General features: G+C 39.5%; 6 protein-coding genes across 7 annotated transcripts; 3 read left to right on the forward strand and 3 right to left on the reverse strand.

Moving 5' to 3' along the window:
* Positions 1 to 35: 35 nt before the first annotated feature.
* Positions 36 to 1,932, reverse strand: LOC103958302 (NHP2-like protein 1). Its single transcript, XM_009370557.3, has 5 exons — positions 1,792 to 1,932; positions 1,570 to 1,690; positions 1,366 to 1,469; positions 422 to 553; positions 36 to 343 (listed from the first exon to the last, which is right to left on the reverse strand). The coding sequence occupies exons 1-5, from the start codon at positions 1,792 to 1,794 to the stop codon at positions 317 to 319; spliced, it is 387 nt and encodes a 128-aa protein (XP_009368832.1). The 5' UTR covers positions 1,795 to 1,932; the 3' UTR covers positions 36 to 316.
* Positions 1,933 to 3,289: 1,357 nt separating this feature from the next.
* On the forward strand, positions 3,290 to 6,694 carry LOC103958356 (signal peptidase complex catalytic subunit SEC11A-like; the record flags this gene model as incomplete). Its single annotated transcript, XM_048585408.1, has 8 exons — positions 3,290 to 3,422; positions 3,569 to 3,681; positions 4,316 to 4,387; positions 4,812 to 4,847; positions 4,986 to 5,031; positions 5,293 to 5,368; positions 5,812 to 5,869; positions 6,078 to 6,694. Coding segments are annotated over 8 exons (585 nt in total), but the record flags the coding sequence as incomplete, so codon positions are not given.
* Positions 6,457 to 9,007, reverse strand: LOC103958303 (chaperone protein dnaJ 49). Of its 2 annotated transcripts, XM_018650136.2 has the most exons (3): positions 8,864 to 9,007; positions 7,575 to 8,701; positions 6,457 to 6,723 (listed from the first exon to the last, which is right to left on the reverse strand). In XM_018650136.2, the coding sequence occupies exon 2, from the start codon at positions 8,691 to 8,693 to the stop codon at positions 7,590 to 7,592; it is 1,104 nt and encodes a 367-aa protein (XP_018505652.2). In that variant the 5' UTR covers positions 8,694 to 8,701; positions 8,864 to 9,007; the 3' UTR covers positions 6,457 to 6,723; positions 7,575 to 7,589. The 2 variants fall into 2 exon arrangements, with proteins under 2 accessions (XP_018505652.2, XP_009368833.2); XM_009370558.3 differs by having other exon boundaries at positions 7,575 to 9,007.
* A 656-nt stretch (positions 9,008 to 9,663) lies between these two features.
* LOC103958304 (ribosome biogenesis regulatory protein homolog) lies at positions 9,664 to 12,149 on the forward strand. Its single transcript, XM_009370560.3, has 8 exons — positions 9,664 to 9,824; positions 10,060 to 10,210; positions 10,559 to 10,610; positions 10,818 to 10,946; positions 11,071 to 11,188; positions 11,401 to 11,584; positions 11,683 to 11,796; positions 11,883 to 12,149. The coding sequence occupies exons 1-8, from the start codon at positions 9,733 to 9,735 to the stop codon at positions 11,952 to 11,954; spliced, it is 912 nt and encodes a 303-aa protein (XP_009368835.2). The 5' UTR covers positions 9,664 to 9,732; the 3' UTR covers positions 11,955 to 12,149.
* Positions 12,150 to 13,240: 1,091 nt separating this feature from the next.
* On the forward strand, positions 13,241 to 15,341 carry LOC103958305 (adenine nucleotide transporter BT1, chloroplastic/mitochondrial). The gene is given in 4 exon segments (XM_048585416.1): positions 13,241 to 13,694; positions 13,697 to 14,061; positions 14,298 to 14,456; positions 14,553 to 15,341. Coding segments are annotated over 4 exon segments (1,227 nt in total). The 5' UTR covers positions 13,241 to 13,462; the 3' UTR covers positions 15,024 to 15,341.
* A 298-nt stretch (positions 15,342 to 15,639) lies between these two features.
* LOC103958355 (DEAD-box ATP-dependent RNA helicase 52C-like) lies at positions 15,640 to 19,192 on the reverse strand. The gene is made up of 6 exons (XM_048585427.1): positions 18,214 to 19,192; positions 18,003 to 18,089; positions 17,400 to 17,642; positions 17,041 to 17,208; positions 16,750 to 16,863; positions 15,640 to 16,454 (listed from the first exon to the last, which is right to left on the reverse strand). The coding sequence occupies exons 1-6, from the start codon at positions 18,898 to 18,900 to the stop codon at positions 15,924 to 15,926; spliced, it is 1,830 nt and encodes a 609-aa protein (XP_048441384.1). The 5' UTR covers positions 18,901 to 19,192; the 3' UTR covers positions 15,640 to 15,923.
* Positions 19,193 to 20,217: the final 1,025 nt, after the last annotated feature.

The raw sequence follows: 20,217 nt of genomic DNA on the forward strand, positions 1-20,217 counted from the left end.
GCCCGACATTCAACTACCAAATAAACACAGAAGAGTAAAGCATTACTAATGATCTCTCTGAAATAGCAACCGAAGAACAAGGCAATTACTCAACGCAAGTTGTTACATAAGCTTGTAGTTAACAGCAACACTCATCTTGAATTCATCCAAGTATATTTCAGATTCAAGCTTGCCTAGCAGTTCATTAAAAACAAAACTTTAGTACAAAGTCAACATTAAAGGATTTCCTAGTACACAACAACTCCAGTCAAAGCCTCTGAAGGCTCTCGCTACAGTCCGAGAGGCCCATCACACCGAGTATGCACTCCGAAATGGTTTAGATAAGGAGCTTCTCAATGGCATCCTGAATTTTTACACATACGATGTTCAGAATACAGAACCAAATCCAGAAATTGTAGATTAAAACTAGAATGAAGAGTACCTTGAGTTGTTGTATTTGTGACTTCAATTGACTTCCCTCGTTTGTTGTCACAGAGGCGGCAATGACAGGTCTTGTGACACCGCATGCTCGTCCAAGTGCTTGCTTCGAAGGGACAAACACATAGGGCACATTCTGCACAAATTCAAGTAGACTGTTTATAACATGTTGTGTACTAGTTTATCATACCTGAGACTCTAGGAGAGAAGCAGCAAATAAAAGGGTTTTAAATTTCCAGTACAAAATCAAACAGACACACGATATTTAGAGTGCGCTACTGTCTCAGGGCATGGCGTTACGTGTCTATAACCACGTGATGCTTATTAATAACAGTGTCGCATATGAAATGTGTACAATCTAAAACGAAACAGACATAAGATTTTAGTGCATCAATTCAAAGCCGTAGAACACAGCCACAAGCACCAACCAAACGTATATAGTAAATGTGTCTGGTTTGGGTACAAATATCAGTAACGCCTACTACAAAAATGGAACATCAAATAATTTGGAAACTACACGAACCACCTCAACTGACGAATAATAAGCCAACTATCAAGTCTTAAAAGGTTGTCGTATATGGGATGTGTACATTCTAAAATGAAACAGTCATATGATCTTTGGTGCCTCGATGTAAAGCCGTTGAACACAGCCCAACCAACAGATGTAAATAAAATCAGTCATGCCTACTAGAAAACTGGAAAATCAAACACTTTGGAAACTACACAAACCAACACAACGGACAAATAATACGCCAACTATCGAGCCAAAAACGAAACACTTTATCCAAAAAGTGTAGAAAAACAAACAACAAAGGCACTTGAATATGTCACTGAACTACCCCTATATGAGAATCAACACTATCCCAATCAACCAACCAAAAATTCCAACTCACAAACAAATAATAAAGCATTCAGAATACGAAAAACTCAGCCCCAGAGAAAGAGTACCTTATCCTCAGCCAACAGGGGAAGGTGAAGAAGAATCTCCAGAGGCTCAGTATCCGCCGCCATCACTATAAACTCCGAAATACCCCTGTTCAAGGTTTTAGTTGCTGAAAAGAATCACAACCCAAATGTCAAACTCCAAGTCCCAAATTTGACACAAAAACAATAAAAAAATGGATTAAAAAGAAGCAGCATTCGGGTGAGTACCTTCATTCGCGCCCTTTTTGAGCTGCTTGTAGTTAGCAGCTTGCTGAACCAGATCGAGTATGGTGATCGTCAGCTGCGCATCGGCCAACGGGTACGCCTTCGGGTTCACTGCCTCTCCGGTCTGCATTTACAATCAAACACAAACAAATTAGTAATTCATAAACCCTAATCGATCGATCGAAAACCCTAAGAGAAGAACAGAGATGAAGAACTTGAGGGTACCATTGTGTGTCGTCGTCTATTCGAGGTGCAGAGAGGCTAGGGTTTTTGTTGCGCACCAAATTAGGGTTTAAGGAGGAGAGCGTTTACCGTCTACTGCGGGGGTATTTATAGAGGAGATTTCTGGGCCGCCGTCGTTTATACAGAGCTAAATGCACTTGGGTTTGATGGCCCGTTGTGGAACATTGGGCTAATCCCTTGTTGATTTTGGACTGGTCCATATTTTTAGGTCTATTTTGATTGTATTTTATAATAAATTAAGCGAATGAACACTTCGAGAACTATAAGACTTGTTTGGAAATAATTTTAAAATGACTAAAAGAACTAAGTTTTTTCCTGGAAGTGCTTTAAGTGCTTTCCAGGATTCACTTGCATTTTTACTAAGAATTGATTATAAAAACATCTTCACCAAAAACATTTCCAATCATTTTAAAAACATTTTCAAATGAGCCCATAAATAATTCTCATCTATTCACTTGTTATGTTTTAATTGATTTTTAATTGTAAAATTTATTTGGCATTACGAAGTAAGTTGAGTTTCTTTTCTTCTAAAATATTGGGTTTGAAATGTTTTTTTTTTTTAATTGTAATGTTATCAAGAAGTTATCTCAACTTTAACGTTTGGTTCGCAAGTGTATGAGATATTATTCTGGTGTTTTTTATCCCATTGAAAAGTTTTTCTACCACTTCGGAGTCATTTATAATTTGTTTACTTATTTAGAAGCGGTATTGAAATTATTTCAATTCAACACTTTCAGTTACTACTAACAAATTAAGTATTTGAATAAAGACTTTCATTGCGTATATGTTAATTTTATAGAATTAAACAACAACCAGAAATACACTATATGTAAACTCGATAACTAAATTGAATACATATGATCAATTTAATCCATATAGAAGAGCGATTAGTCCATGATCAATTTTTTTTGGCAAACAATATTTTTTTTTACACTAAATGATGGGGGAGTCGATTAAACTTCAAAATAGGTTAATAATAATGTGGTTTAAATTTACCTTTTACAAGAAACGATAATCAAATTAATCCGTATAGAAAGAGCAATCGGTTGAGCATTTTTAAGAAAAAATATTTCGACAAACTTACAAAGTTCGACAACTCTCACATAAAATAGATTATTGTGTGGTCATGATTCTTATAAAACTCGAGAGAGGATTCTCGCTAGGTTCTCTTTGTGAGGATTCCAAAGATCCTTCAATCATAACTGTTCACCGTAGGACACTCACTCATAAAACTCATGGTGTTTCATGATTCTGTGAAACGTGTAATACGGGATAGAGAATCGGTTGAGTTATTGAATTTTTTTTTTTTTCATTTTTCTTATTTCCTCTTCTTTTTTTTCCCAAAAAGAAAAATGTGATTTGGCTGTCCGTGTCCAGGTGGCGAAAGATGATTTGATGGGTGACAAACACCGCAGTCATTGTCTGAATCCAACTACGAAATTCTAGTTCCTCTGCGAGCAGGCAACGGCATTGAATTTACAATTTACACGCCGTAATCTCTCTGTTTTCGTCGTTGTTCAGAAATCAGAAGCAATGGGGGTGGTTCGGGGAGACCCTGGACTCCATCAAGTCCATTCAGATCAGACAAGCTCCCTCCCAAGCGCTCACTATCGGTCCGTATATGTATACCACACATTTAAATATCTATGTGTGTGTCCATGCATATATGTTTCAGTGGTTTTTTTGGGGGTTTCAAGTGGCTTTTTTTGGGTGTCATTGAAAGATTGCAGCAGCTAAAGTGTTTGACGTAATGCTTCAGGCTTGATTGTGACGTCGGCATTGATTATTTGGAAGGGGTTGATATGTATGAGTGGGAGTGAATCGCCTGTGGTGGTTGTACTATCTGAAAGCATGGAGCCTGGCTTTGCAAGGGTGAGTTGAGCTCACTTGCTTTGTAAAAGTTCTGTTTTTTATTTCAATACCCATGATTTTTATGTGTTTTAAGCCTTTTATTTTAGTCCAGAAGTGTCAATCAATCATGTTTCAATAAAAAAGTTCAGGGATTTAAGTTAAATTTGGCATGTAGATTGTGCATTTTACTTGGTTTGAACAATTACTCACTGTGTTTTATAACTGGAAGTTTACAAGTGATACCACGGTAACATGGTTCTAGAAGGAAGAGTTGCTTCAACTGGGGCAACAAGGACCATTCCTAAACCCTTCTTGATCTAGTAATGGTGCTTCATTAAACATGTCAATACTTGAAACGACCCGAAATCAAGAAACATTCTCCCATTGAACGAATCAACTCAACATATCCGCTAGGCCTCGTAGCACCTCAATCTCAAGGGAAATACCACTATACTAGTACATTCGTATATATACCGTCTGATAGAATCTTGTATACAGTTGCACCTTTTAATTTAGTATGTAGCGTGCTTAACTGTTACACTGACCCATCTTGCTTTTCATTTAAGTTTTGGTGTATCTCATAGTACCATCGAATATGCACAAAAATTTCATTTGCTCTTTTTCACTTGTTCGCTGACATGATGATGTCTTTCAGGGTGATATTTTGTTCTTGCGTGTGAGCAAGTATCCCATTCGGGCAGGAGAAATCGTGGTGCTTAATGTGGATGTATGTCCTCTTTTATGTTATTCCTCTTCTGGTTCATTCATTTTAAATTTTCTTATATGTGCAGTCCATGGATACGAGCATCATTTAGTATCACATGTTTGTTATTATTTTCATTTTTTCTGAAATTTTTTGGATCAAGATTTGGATGATTAGTGTTCACTGCTGGAAGTGGTGCGGCATCAATGGTAATTCCAAAAGTGTCAAGAAATTCTTTGGTTCATTGGTATAGAGTATCTGTTTTGACAAAGAAGAATGGCACTGGGCAGTATCGCCGCTCTGAAATTCAGTTTCTAATTATTGGGCTGCTTTTCAATTTAACAATAATTCCAAATGTACTTTTTTGGCCAGGCCACTGGCTTATGTATGTCTTTGGTTGTGTTTGTAGTTTGTACTGCTGCTTACATATCTTTTGCTTGTTCTCCAGGGACGTGATATTCCAATTGTTCATCGAGTAATTAAGGTAAGAAATAAGAATCATGGGTGAATATTAATATCTGGATGAAACTAACCGTCTGAGCAAAAGGGTGCCCTGGGACATCATAGCATATCCTTTCATCTTTGTTGAATCTGTTTAATGCTAATGACCATTTTCTGTTAGGTTCATGAGCAGAAAGATACCGGAGAAGTCTATGTCCTCACAAAAGGTACTATTTTGTTTATAAACAGATTGATTAGACCATTTTAATCTTTGTGTTGATGTCGCCTGTTCCCAGTAAATTATTTACAGTTCAGCTGTTCATATAACTTATAAAGAAAGGAAGTGAAGCAAAATCTTGAAGTCATTAGATGATGGCAAATTGCGCTTGCATGTGATAAAGTTAGAGGATTCAAATATGTTTTGATCACTTGTGATGCGTGCTTAAGATGTATGATTAGTAACAGTGGCTTCGTTTGCTATTTTGCAGGAGACAATAACGATGACGATGACAGAGGCCTGTATGCTCAGGGCCAGCAGTGGTTGCACAGACGCCATATCATGGGGTGAGCTGTTGGGTGTTCTTCTTTCATATTTTCAAATTCTTTTTCTTTAAGCTGTTAGGTATATCCTTTATAGGAAGCTGTTAGATAAGTTAACAACTTGAAATAACAATGCAGAGACATGACTCGAACGTCGATGCATCTAACATCACGTATACACTAATATAGCTGGTTTACCATAGTCGATTCTGCACGCATTCATGCATGTTAAAATTATTTGGTTCTATGAAGGTTGAGTTGTACATGGGAGATTTTCGCTTGTGCTTTGCCTCTTTGCCTTTACCATATTATCAAACCTTCTGTGATTGCTCGGTGTTGTCCTTGAAAAGAAAAGGTTTCACCATAAGCAGAATGTGGTCATTTTCTGCCATGTATACATATAAAAAATACGTACTCGTCAATATACATGCTTTGCATATTTACGCACATTTTTTGTTTCCCTGCAGGTTTTTGCCTGATGTTGGCTGGGTGACAATTATCATGACAGAAAAGCCTATAATCAAGGTTTGCTTTTGTTATAATTCAGAACATGTGTCTCTTTGTGTGTATCTTACACATCCTTAAGTTGCAGACATTCTTCAGATGTGCTTCTAATCGTGCACTGTTACTCACCCAGAAACGTAATTTTATATAACGCGTTGGCGGAATCTCTTGTTATTCGATTAGAAGTAAGCGTTGTTTTGCAGTAATATCGTGTGTTTCTTTCTTGCAGTACATTCTCATAGGGGCGCTGGGATTGCTGGTCATAACCTCCAAGGATTAGGGATAGCCAGATACTAGAGAGAGAGAGAGAGAGAGGTATCGTAGTAAGGCATCGCACCAATAATAAAACAATGTTGCAATCAATGGCTCGATGAACACCTTCTTCATTTTTTGAAATTAAACGAAAGGGAATGCTGAGTCAAATTCTTGTCACGAGTGAGGGACGTTTGGGACCGCTTTGGTAAGAAGCACTTCCGCTCATAAGCACTTTTCGGTTTTGCATAAGTAAATCCCAAACCGGCTCCATTTCTACAACTGGGAAACCAAAAGTCCCCATTACTTGTTTTATTTCTTAAACTAGTAATGTAGTACAATAAAAATTGCAAGGATTTCTACGAAGCGTACGTATTTTTGTTGAGAAGAAACGAAGCGTATGTACTGAACATGATATGTAACACCGTGGTTACGCATGCGTAACAAGCACTAGTTAAATCACCGACAATTTTACACAAACTCATGGTGCATCATATATAGGACTAACGAATATAAAACGTGCGCAGGCCGCAGATACTGTCAATTTCCATTGCGTAGAACTCCAAAATTTGCAGCTATGGTCCGCAACAAGAATACCGAAAGACTGGCGCCAAACAGGCAACCTGCACCAGAAAACAAGAATCCAAAACACGTTATGATTTCGAAAACAAGGGGACATTTTTAGATTCTATCATGCAAAAGCCAAGTCATACAGTACAAAAATGAACAATGAATCAACACAAACACCAGAGATTAGACCGGACTAGCCCCAAACTTCACACCAGCACGGAACAAAAGTAAAATTAAGCAAAAACTTTCCTTCGATTATGTGTATATGTGTCATACTATATTCAGTGTCACAAAGGTAACATGGAAATAAATATATTAAGAAAAGAAAGATAAACCATGAAGAGAACTATAATTTTTGTTTCAAAGTTCTACAATTGAAACCAAGATTCAACCACGTAGTGTCTTCAACTAGCAAACAAAACTTTGTCGTCACCGGAGCAGTATATCACTGAAAGAAGAATAGGTAAAAGGGTTCTGAAATGAGGCATAAACTAAAACTCACGAAAACACCATGCATACGAGATGGCTTTTTTTGGTGATTCAACCTTTCAGAAACTTAGTTATCATATCACTCTAAAGTTCAAAGTCGGAGTTGTTTTAGAAAGAGAAAGTATCAACAATAACACATAGCTAGAGACAGGAGATCAACAGATACATATCCATGACCTGATCACACATCGAATGTTAGCTTGCGCAATTATCAACATAAACCGTAAAAACGTAACATCTGGTCAAGTATTACAGGGAGAAGCACGATGTTATATCATGTGTTTTAATGCTTATAATTTGTATCCAAAGAGAACAAAGGCATAGAATAACTTATTGCACAATTCCTCACTAGTTTTCCCTAGAAAGACAGAATTTTACATCATCTAAAATAAAAATATGGCAAGATAAAATGGACCTTTGGTTCAAGAGTTTAAGCTGCATTCTGAAACTGCTGCAGCATGTCACAATGTGGTGTTTCGCGAATGAATCCCCACTGGCGGCGCTGCATCTCAAGCCGACAATTCTGGGAAAGAATGTTGAAGTATTCTCTCTCAACCTGGTGTTCTAGATTGACACGCTCCGAGGTACCTGGTGGGAACTCTTGCTCAAACTTGGTCGACTTGACATAAAAATTCACACCCTTCTCCGTAGTAAAGCGGTATTCGTAGGGATAGGACCTCGAGAGGGCATGTATAGGCTCAGAGGACGGCATGAAGTTGAGAAGCAGAATAAGCAACACAGGCAGCAACTGAATTAGAGTCCGAATATGGGAACCACCAGAGCCATGATCACCGCCCCTCTGCCCCATTCCATTGTGCCCAAAACTGAATCCCCGGAACTGGGTTGCCGGAGCCATTCCTCCTCCAAAGAAAAAGTTTCTAAAGATCTCCTCAGCATCGACATCCGCATCATAGAAGCCATTAAATCCAATAAATCCATGTGCTCCATGGTTGGTAGCACGTCTCTCATACACCGGCTCATCCGAGCCCATAACATCATATTTTTTCCTGCTCTCTTGATTGCTCAGACACTGAAACGCCTTCGAAACGGACTTAAACGCTTCCTCAGCTCCCGGTGCCTTGTTCTTATCGGGATGAACCTTCAATGACAGTTTTCGATAAGCCTTTCGAACATCTTCAACAGTGCAACTCCTTTCCACCCCCAAAATCTCATAGTAATCCTTCTTCTTCTTCAGTTGTCTCACCATCGCAATCTGCTCCTCCGTGTACGACGCACCGGCCGACGGTTTCGATGACGACGACCCAGTTGCCGTAGCCCTCTGGCGAAGCGATGGTTGGTCGAACGGCTTAGCTGAACCCAACCCAGATGGCCCATTGGCGGACCCACCAGCATCCGAACCCGATTGAGGATTGGAATTGCCGTCAATCGACGTTAAGAGATCGTCGATGGGCAGCGCCGGATCGAGACGGCGAGCTTTCGTGAGGAATTTTACGGCACGGCTTCGATCCCCAGCTTCCAAAGCATCTTTCCCAATCCTGAAGCATTTCAACGCGTCGTCTTTGTTTCCGTCCATCTCGAAATCTTCTCAGAAGACAAAAACAAAGAATTCTCAGCAAATATTTTCCGAGAAAACTATTACCCCATAGAAAATTGAATTCGATCGATTTACAAAGAATCAAATTCCAGCAATTTGATTTGACTAATGAACAAAAGTTGAAATAATTTTGGGAAATTTTGACTTACAAGTGAGATGGATCTGAAGGAGATGTGTGCTGGTATAAATCAATTACTGGATATTGAAAATTTTGATCGAATTAGGGTTTCATGGTGCGGGGGATTTGGGGCAGAGTCCGACACAGTGGAGGATTTTGGGGAAAATTGATTTATTAGTGGGGGAGTGGAAGTTATTGTATTTTTATAGTTTGGTACTTTCATGTGGCTTTGAGGACGGTTGAAAAGTCGTTACTACTTCCCACGTATATTAAGCCCAAAAACGGTAGCAACAAAAGGCCCAGTTGTAGTTTATCCAAAAAAAAAAAAAAAGCCCAGTTGTCTCAGTTGGCCCAGCTTCCCGCAGGAAGAGTTATATGAAACGCAGAAGTCAAGGTGACGGTAGTTTAAATTAATCATGCAACTCTTTGTAAAAAATTTAGAATACGTGGCGTCATTTCTTGTTCTGACATGACAAGGTCATATTTAGTTTATGTAAAACCTTTTAATTATAGGTTCATATGACATACATTGTTAAATTCAATAAATGAATGTGCGTTAAAAATTTTTAAAGAACTTAACGAGTGGATTGAACTATTAAAAGTAGCATATGTTATACATCGATTTATGGTAGAAGGACTCCTAACATGAAATCGGGACATCAAGCTAATGATGTTCTAAATGAATCATGTAACGACGTAGAAAAGTCCCAAGCCATGTGGCACCTTGTTATTGGTTGGATATGCCCAATCTAGTGTGTATTTGGAGTATACGGCAAACAGAGAAACGCCGCGTTTTGTGTCGTTTAGTTTTTATACAAAAACCCTAAACCTGAAGTGATTAGCTTTCTTCTTTCTTCAGCTTTCAAGGCGCGAGCTGCAAAACCAAAAGAGGTCGCGGCAATGGAGACGCCGCAGCAGCAGATTCAAGTCGATCTGGGTAATCTCATGGCCTTCGACCCTCATCACAGCTTCCCCTCCATCCCCTCCTCCAGGTTATTTTTTTCTTTAATTATTCAATTTATCTCTATTTTGTGTTAATATTATACTTTTGGGCTTTATATTATTGCTGTCCAGAAACTAATTGAAAATTTAATTTTGGAAATTGGGACTTTTATTCAGGAGAAATCCCAGCTGTAAAGTTGAAGTCTTGTGGAATAGTGAATTTTCTACCTGATAGGTTTTTGTTCAGTGGGTGAAAATCTGATTTGTCTTTTTCATTGTATTTAGGGAGGAATTGGTGAAGGAATGTATAACGAAAGGGACCGAGTTGGTTCAAGCTATTGCGAATAGCCTTTTCAACTTACCTTCAACTGAGGACATAGACGGTCCCATTGTGCAGTTGCCGCGTCCCGAAACTAAACTGCCTAGACAGAAGCATGTAAGTCATTCGTCTTAGTTTACGATCCTCCAACGACGTTCTTTAATACGTTTGATCATGTATATAAGCATTCGATAGTGAAAACATGTATAGTGCTTCACAATCTATTGTTTTAAAAGAAGGTTTAAGGCTGTTTAGGTAATTGTCGAGATTTTTGTTGATCCCCCTTGTCGTGCTGCCAATTTACGGTTCCTCTCATGTAAATTGGTTGACTAGAATGTTAGCGTATGCAAACGGGCTGTTGATGCAGCTGGTTTTATTTTTTTTCTGTAACCGAACTAAGAGTTGCTATTGTATTCTTAGCACAAACATCTGACTGCCAATGGCATATTCTTTTGTTTTCTACAGCTGCCAGTGCCTAAACCTCCAACAAAATGGGAAACTTTTGCCAAAACAAAAGGTTAGTCATTACTGTATGAGTCGAACAGTACCTTTCTTCTGTTTCTTTTTTTCTTTCTTCTTCCCCCCTTTAAGACTTTGTCTAGGTTTCTCATATGTGGGCATTTGGGCCTTGAGAAAGTTAGTTGGATTTAAGATTTTGAGAAAGTGGAATATCCTTAAGCTGAACTTATACGTGGTGGTTACATTCTTTTGATATGTATTGTAGGTATCAAGAACCGTAAAAGAGACAAGATTGCATATGATGAGCCAACTGAAACTTGGAAGCGTCGCTTTGGATATGATCGGGCAAATGATGAGAATAGTGTACCTATCATTGAGGCGAAGGAGAATGATGGTAATTTTATTCAAAGCCTTAATGCTTTCAGAAGAGTTATTTTCTTTCGTAAGCACTGAAATGCATGCTTTGCTTTGCCAAGGTAACTCGAAATAATCTTGCCCATGCTTGTTACTTTTTTCAGTTCCAGGGGAGGATCCTTTTGCTAAAAGGCGAGAGGATAAGAAGAAAAGAGTTGAAAAGCAAGATAAGAATAGGTTGCAGAACTTGAAGCAAGCTGCGAAAGTCGGTGCTTTACCAAGGTTTGTCCTTATACTCCATGTTATTCAAAGCCTAGCTGCTTAGACATCCAATGGGGCAATCGATAACTACAAATCAATATAAGCTGAGCCTTAACCAGAAAAATGAGATAAGCTAGCCTTTATAGTGGAAATCACTCTTTGGGAAAGTATTAGTGATCATTGAATGTATCTTTTGCATTGCACCGCAGAATCTAACTAAACTTTTTCTACAGCCATGTTCAGCTAGCTGCCACACGGTTGCCCATAACAGGAACCCAGTCTGCAGCCAAGAAGTTTTCTAAAGATGAACTGGGTAATGTAGCTGGAATAGCAGCAACCGCAACGGCCAGCGGTGGTAAGTTTGACAAGAAATTGCCTGGTGAAAAGCCTCCTAAACATAAAGGAAAGTTCCGCAAGGTATGTAATTCTCATCCTAGCCATGTTCAACTAATTGTTGCACATCACAATAAGCTGATAAAGTACCTGCCCCTTATTCTTTCGGCTTTTGCTTTCAGTTTTTGCCGGTTGTAGAAGGAAAAGGAAAACAATCACAAGAGAAGGAGCAAACAGATAAAGTACTGAACAAGCTAATCTCTAAGAATTCCCATGAGATATTTAACGTCGACAAGGTTCATCTCTTTCGCTGTCAAATGTTTTCTCCTGCCGTATTCATATAGTTTGAGTCCCACTTATTAATTGAATTTTTGTGACACAGGCTGTTAACATGTACAATGTCAGAAGGACAAGAAGCGAAAGAACACGCCGGGGATGTCCTCAAGCACGTTAAAACCGAAGAAGAACATCCAGAAGAAGCCATTAAAGAAGGGATCTTCATCGAAAGGAAAGGGAAAGTGACTTTGTTATTAGTCATGACATTTACAAGCTGTGGAGTTTTGATGTAGGTTTTACAAGTTTAATCATTTGGAATCGAAGATTATTATGTAAGACTCCTTTATTTTTCAGCAGAAATATTTTCAATCTCTCTCTCCCTCTCAAGTGGGTCAATTTCTATTGTGCGTGCATGTTGCGTTCCTCGCAACCGGATATCTGTGTCCGGTCGACAGACTTGGAAATTTGGACCGTTCAAGAGAGAGAGATCCAGGCCTTTTGTATAAAGTGATCCAGTAGAATAGGCTAATGAGAGTTGCAAGATTTAAATTTAGTAGTCTGAATTTTTAGGTACGTTGGCTCCGGACAGAGAGAATCAGATAATCTCGATTATGAAATTTGTGGACGTGTGGTTTTTGGTATTAAACATAGCCACGTAGTTGATTAGGGTCTTCCAATCAAAATATAACTTTATCCGACTTATGACATATTTGAAACATCAACAACCAAATTCTATCTGAATCTCGTGGCCTCAAACTGCTAAGAAATCATCTTACAAAATAAAATTTAAAAAAAAAAAAAAAAAAGCACACAAATGTACCACGAAGATACACATTGGATGAGTTGTCTGAAATATGAAAATCTAACTCGTTAAAATCAATGGTGTGCTCTGCTTATTTGAAATGAGATAAGCCGTAATTCAAAAATTATTGTAAATGATAGAAATTATGAATGGAAATGATCTTGGTTGTTCATATATAAAATAAATAATGTTCTCGTGAATTTCATACATGGTTGTTCGGGTATAACACGTGAATGACATCCATGCCTTGCATACCCTAATTGAAATGAGATACTGTAATTTTTATTCTTTTCATGTATTGGATTAAGAACTGTAATGTGTGTTTATGAAATAATTAATATCATATGTGTAAGTAAAAGATAATGTTATGGAAATCAAAATTTTAAATTAAATTTGTAAGCCAAATGTTGTGTCATCAATATAAAAAAATAAAAATAAAAAAACACGTTAATCAATACTTAGTTAATAATTCAATTATCTACAATCACATCATTTAATTTGTAAATTTGGTTTAAAAAATTTGATCTTCCTAGCATTACTCGTTAGTAAATGCAAACAAAGTCATAAATCTAAAACAATTGAATATTTATATTTTAATAAACACAAAATATAATTCCAAAGGAGTGTTGTACCCCAAAAGAATCAAATATAATTGGCTGTCCTTAGTTTTGGAGTGTTGGTCGACAAAAAAAAAAAAAAGTTGGGAGTGTTGGCAAACAAAACCCTACTCTTCTCACACCCACAAAGAAAACAGAGAAACAACAAATGCTGAAGTAGAAAGTGTTTCTCTCCTCTTCCTCCAAAAATATCAAATTTTATATCCACCCGGGCTCTTTTTTCTGCTGAAAGATTTGATCTTTATGTAGTTTCAAGCTTTTGGATTAATGGGTGGAAGAAGATTGCAGGGTACTGGAAATACAAACGACGATGTAGTATTCTCTTGTTCTTCCGGGATTAGAATCCGACGCAGTCCTCTAAATAATCCTTCGCAGTCCGGTGGACTATTTGCCAGCGTTCAAGTTGCAAGAGGATTTGGTATCACACCGAGTCCTCAGAACTCCATAGACCAAACCACAAAGCTTCTAAGCTCCACGTACATGACATACATGTCGACGCCGGGTTCGGGTTTCGGATTGGCAGGGTTGATGAGTTGGTGGAGGCAGAGGCATTGCTGGAGGTTGCAGAAGCAGAAGAGCTGTTGAAGATTCAGAAAATTAATGGTAATGGTGGGGGTTTGAGATTGAAAATAAAGGTTGGGAATGCTTCGCTGAGGCGGCTGCTGAGCGGAGCAGTGGCGGGAGTGGTGTCGCGGACGGCGGTTGCTCCGTTGGAGACGATACGGACGCATTTGATGGTGGGGGGCAGTCGCCACTCCAGTACTTCTCAAGTGTTTCATTCTATCATGGAAGCTGATGGATGGCAGGGCTTGTTTAGGGGTACTTTGGTCAATGTCATCAGGGTTGCTCCATGCAAGGCTATTGAGGTACGATCGCCACGAATTGATACTCGTGAATTGTACGTGTAAATTTTGATACTCGACACAAAGAATTTATCTTCGTCTTGAAATTTTTTATGCAGAATGTTCGTTAATGTTTGTTCATTGATAACATCTCGATGGGTTTTGTTAGCGATAATGATATTCTAACTTTATAAAGAACAAACATCTGTTCCATAACCCGACTAGTATAACTTCATATTTCTGACTCTGGTCTTGTGTAGTTATTTGCTTATGACACGGTGAAGAAGCACTTAACTCGACCTGGTGAAGAGCTGAAAATCCCTATCCCCGCTTCATCAATCGCAGGCGCTGTTGCCGGATTCAGCTCAACCTTGTGTACATACCCTCTAGAGTTGTTAAAAACACGATTAACCATCCAGGTAAATCAGACCCCGAAATTCAGAAAGGACTACTGAATTCATTGGTTTGTTTTCTTCGCATCAGTACTCAAAGTCACATATTTTACTTGATTGCAGAGAGGAGTGTACAATAACTTTTTCGACGCAGTATCAAAAATTGTCCAACAGGAGGGACCTGCAGGGCTATACAGAGGCCTCACCCCGAGTTTAATTGGCGTAATTCCATACGCTGCCGCCAACTATTTTGCTTATGACGCCCTCTCAAAAGCTTACAAGAAAGCTTTCGAAAAGGAGGAAATCGGAAACATAACGACTCTCCTGATCGGATCAGCAGCTGCTGCAATTTCGAGCGGTGCAACTTTCCCGCTTGAGGTGGCTCGGAAGAGAATGCAGGTTGGGGCTCTCAGTGGGAGGCAGTACAAGCACATACTTGACGCTCTTTCGAGCATTCTTGCAAGTGAAGGAATCAGTGGCCTGTACAAAGGGTTAGGGCCGAGCTACATGAAATTGGTCCCAGCTGCTGGGATTTCCTTCATGTGCTACGAAGCATGCAAACGAATACTGACTGAGAACGAGGAAGAAATCTAATACGCGCCCTTATGGAGTCCGAATTTGCAATTTTGGATCATCCATCAAAAAGTAGCTAGGTGGTTTCTTTTTAGTCCATATATATACACAGGGTTTGGCTGGACATTCATCAAACTGAAAGTAATCTTTACTTCATCACGCTCTCAAACTCGTTTCTTTGGGGTCAAGAAAAGTTCAAGTTGTCTTCAGGGGAGGAAAATGAGTTTGATTGCTAGTTGTACATGGTGTGGACTACCAAGGGCACCTTGCTGACAAATACAAAACCGGGGTTGGCTAGCCGTGGTCACACTTACAAATTTATAAAAACTGTGTTTCTTATATGTTCTTACTATGTACAATCTGAGTAGATGCGTCTTGGGGTTTTAACAGATTTTTCAAAAGGACGAGATACCAAGTTCGAATCTCCAATCTCCATTGACCAAAATAGAACCAGGACTAAACACCATTATCCCGCCATCCCTCACCACCTGGGCTACTTTGTCTAAAGTACTCAATATTCATCAGTCATAACACAAAAACAAACAGCCTGAAGAAAGAAAACGTCCTGCCCTAATCCAATCGATGAATTTTAAAACACGAACAGGATATCATCTCAACGAAAAATCAACACCAAAAATTGAGATTTGTAGAGGGTTACTGATCCATTAAACTGGGATTCTGGATCATACTTTTACAAAATGTGGTTGCTCTGTAAATCTGGGAGAGAATATTCCCAACTCAAAAAAAAAAAAAAAAAAAAGAAAACAAAAGAAAGAGCCATAATCCTCCAAAAGCAACCATTTGGTTAATCACTTAATATCCAACATGTAACCTAAGTCTTCAGCAACTATTTCTGCACCTTTTATCTATTAACATTACTACCCTCTATGTAAATATTACCCAAGGTGTTCCTGCAGATCTCTAATCCCACCCATCAGCAATAATAATTTCATAGCTTCCGTAGCCGTTTGGAACAGCAGCATCATTGTAGGTAGCAGCAGACGTGCCAGCGGAATAATCTCCATAGCCATAGCTCCTTGGACCATAATAACTGTCATGCGTAGATTGGGAGTCCCCACGAAAGTCATAGCCACCAAACTTACTGCCACCAGACCTAGTGTTCCGACTGCCACCACTGCTATAAGTCTGTGATTCGCCCTCAGCATATTCGCTCAGCCAGCTTGGAACCTCCTGGTTTGATTCCTGCATCAGCTCCATGAGTCCCTTTGCGAGTGGCTGGTTCTTGACATTGAAGAAAGCAGTTGCAAGACCAGAATTTCCAGCACGCCCTGTTCGTCCAATCCTGTGAACGTAGTCATCTATGCTTTTTGGCAGGTCAAAGTTGATGACATGGGAAACATGGGGGATGTCTAGCCCTCGCGAAGCGACATCAGTTGCAACCAATACTGGAGTTTTGCCACACTTGAACGATCTCAATGCTTGCTCCCTCTCCTTCAAAATTGGCAAGTCAAATAATACTTTAGATAGCATCAAGGGCAGACAATAAATTTTTTTTTACCAGTCCAGAATAACATGTTTAACCTAAGTTTTGAAGACATTGAAACAAACCCCAAATGTCGACAATTGCAAGACAGCAAAAGAATCCATACAACTACAAAACCTCATTGTACTTGTAACAAATGCAGAAAACATTCGATAACTATACAGAATAAATGGTGCACATAACCACAACAATTTCATATAAACAATAAGATATCTGGAATAAAGAACAAAATGTTAATCTAACCTTTTGCACTTTGTCACCATGTATTGCTATAGCTGGAAAACAATTCACGCGTAACCAGTTTTCTAAAGAATCTGCGCTTCTCTTGGTCTCCACAAACACCAAGGTTAAGGCAGCCTGAAGCACGAACAATATTAACCTCAGCATCAGATCTTGAAAAGTATCAATTTCCCAAAACCATAAGATTGTTAAGAACATTCTTCGATAAAAAAAATAAAAAAAATAAAAAAGTAAATATCATTGCCAAATCAATGCTACAGTCACAGCTCGAGAATTCTTAAATTGTCATCATACCTTTCCATGAGCTCCATGAGCCTGGTGGCTATGAAGAAGCTTCATCAAATGGCTTCTTTTGTCCATATCCTCAACGAGTTCAACTTTTTGTGTGATGAGACCTGTGCTTGATCCAACTCTTCCAACAGTGAGAAATATGTAGTTTAACAGAAAATCTGCAGCAAGCCTCTGCAGAAGATGGTAATTATAAACACAAACAAATTAATGAATGCTTAGTAAATGCTTATCGCTAGCCACAAGATTTTGATTGATTATCAAACCTAAAAGAGAACAATCATACAATATGCAGCTAGAATAAACCAACACACCAAGCATAACATCTAATCACACGAAAGAGCATTAACGTTTAATTGGTGCACCTGTATTTCATCTGGAAATGTAGCACTGAAAAGCAACGTTTGTCTTGCACCAGAGCAAGGCATGTCCATTTGTTCAACAATCCTCCTTATCTGAGGCTCAAAACCCATGTCCAACATCCTATCAGCCTCATCTAATGCCAAATATTTGACATTTCTCAGCGAAACTCGCGACCTCTCAATCATGTCCACTAAGCGCCCAGGAGTTGCAACAAGAATATCACAGCCTCTCTCCAGCATACGCAACTGCAGAGTCAAGGATTACCAAGCCATAGTTACCAATGAACACAACACAAAAAACGATACCATAAGTCTTCCGAATCAACATATCTAAATACATTACAACAAAATAGAGCAGTACAATCGTAAAAACACAAAAAGAGAAACGGCAATGACAAAACACCCTCACTACCCTACACTTTACTAATCTTAAACACAAAAATGTTTATATGATTCACGATATTTCTTTCATCAAGTGCACGTAAGCCCGAATGGAGTAAGCTAGCTTTATATCAGTAGCCAAGAAATGAATAAACACATCATACTGCTTGCAATGATAACAAATCGACACAAACTTTAGAGCAGAAAATAACTTGAAATCGACACAGACCTGCTGAGAAGTGGAGCTCCACCATAAGCAACAACAATCTTCACCCCACTCTGATAACCAAACTTCTTAGCTTCATCATGAATCTGCCCAAAAATTTAAAAAACCAACCCAAAAAAAAACAAACGCCAAACAAAATTAAGCTAAAATCACAAACCCATTAGCACATGAACTTCAAATATGGCCACAATGTAGCAAATATTTACATACCTGACCAGCCAGCTCTCTCGTCGGAGACAAAATGAGGGCGGTAGGGCACACAGCACGATCCCCGGCGCGAGCCGGCGACCGCTCGACGCCATTCTTTAAGACCCCATTGATGATGGGGAAGCAAAACGCAGCCGTCTTGCCGGACCCGGTCTGAGCACAGGCCATCAAGTCGCGGCCAGCCATGGCTATCGGAATAGCGTGGCGCTGAACCGGCGTGGGCTTCACGTACTTGCACCGCTTGATGTTTTCCTTCAAACACTTGCCCAAATCGATCTCGAGAAACGTGTCCACGGGCGGCGGAATGTCCTCGCCGCTCGCCTGCACTGGGATGTCTTCGTAGGCTTCGAAATTGATACCGCCATTGTCACCGCTTTCTTCCTCAGTGACTTTGAGCTGATCAAATTTCTCAGAGACATTATCAAACGGGTTTGGGGGTTGTGCCCAAAAGTGACCGCGACCTCGTCCTCCGCCGCCGCGACCCCGACCGTTCCGGTCGGCTTGCTTTCCGGGACGGCCAGTGTAGCTTTGCCTAAAGCCGTACTGGGTGGACTCAATTGGGGGCACGTAACCGTAAGCATACGAGCCGCCGCCAGTGTTTCGGAGGTGCGGAGCTACGTAGCAGTTAAAGGGCTTGCGAGTCGGGTTCCGGTTTGACTCGGTTAAGGAATCGGAACAAGGCATTGTCATCTGGGATGGTTTTTTTCTGCAAAACAAATTCTCAGATGAAAAATGGAGATAAAACGAAAGATCTTATACAAATGTAGAGAGAGAGAGAAGATTAAGGTTTCGGGGAGCCGTACGGACGGAGGTTTGGCTCGAATATCGAAAATGGTGTAGGTATTTTAGAGAGAGAAAGCACGATGTAGACGATGAGAGAAAAGGCTGCAGTGACAGTGTGTAGTAAAATCACTCTCTTTCTCTCTCTTGTTTCTCTCTCTCTCTCTGAAATACGTACACCATTTTCGCACGATGGCGCGATGGAGAGATGGATGGTATTTTCGCACGTTCATTTAATGCGCGCATGCTGAGCCCGCGAATTTTTGTTCGCCGATTTTTATTCTTTTTTGCTTTTCTCAACGGCCCTGGTTTCGTGTGACGTGGAGGCCTTTCTGGGATCCCTTTTAATTGGGTATTACGTATTCAGAGAGGATCCTTCCGGACTTGGATTCTCTCTTGAGATAATGGAGAAGATCTTTCTCATCAATCATCTTAAATTGTTAGATTTTTATCCAACGGTTACAAATAGGGTGTCCTTTTAAAGTTATAATGATTGTAGTCGTTAGATAAAAATCCAACGACTCAGAATGATTAATGAGGAGGATCCTCTCCATTAGCTCAGGAGAGGATCCAAATCCGATCCTCCCGAATCATCTTTACAGGATTTCAAAGATTCGTCAATCACATTCCTTCATTGTATATCATGCGATCAATTTTTTTTCAGGCACTGTTTATATTTAATTTTAAATAAAAAAATTTACAATGATTTATGACCGCACGATATACAATAAACGAATGTTATTTGAGGATCCTCTCTCTTTCGTATTGGAGAGAAATTTTTCAGTGTGATTGAAATACAAGATAGTAGACTACCTGTCATTATACAAATGATGAGATATGTGTGTTAAAAAGTTAATAATTTAAAAAATAAAAATTTTCCACTATTTACATAAAAACATGTAATGTACCACCGTGTTCCCAATAGAACCGTAACAAGGCCGATCATTTCTCAAAAAATATCTTTCAAGTGGTGACGTGGCTAGTTGCTATGCTGGGAATTGTAGGACGTTTTGGTGCTCTAACGCACGCTAAGAATGCGAAGTGAACTTCTGTATTAAGAAAACCAACGACCATGAGCACTTCCAGCATGCTGGGTAGCCCCGTGGACTGGGAGCAAATCCAATCCAATTGCCTCCCAAACTAGCTCCAGCCCATTCGAGCAATTGGGTTAAGGGGCAGCCCATAGGAGAGGGTAGGCAGGAGTTCAAGGGCCGAGTGCCTAAGGGC

The sequence above is a fragment of a genome, unplaced genomic scaffold (genome assembly GCF_019419815.1).
Source record: "Pyrus x bretschneideri cultivar Hongxiangsu unplaced genomic scaffold, Pyrus_bretschneideri_v1 Contig1, whole genome shotgun sequence".
Lineage (NCBI taxonomy): Eukaryota > Viridiplantae > Streptophyta > Magnoliopsida > Rosales > Rosaceae > Pyrus > Pyrus x bretschneideri.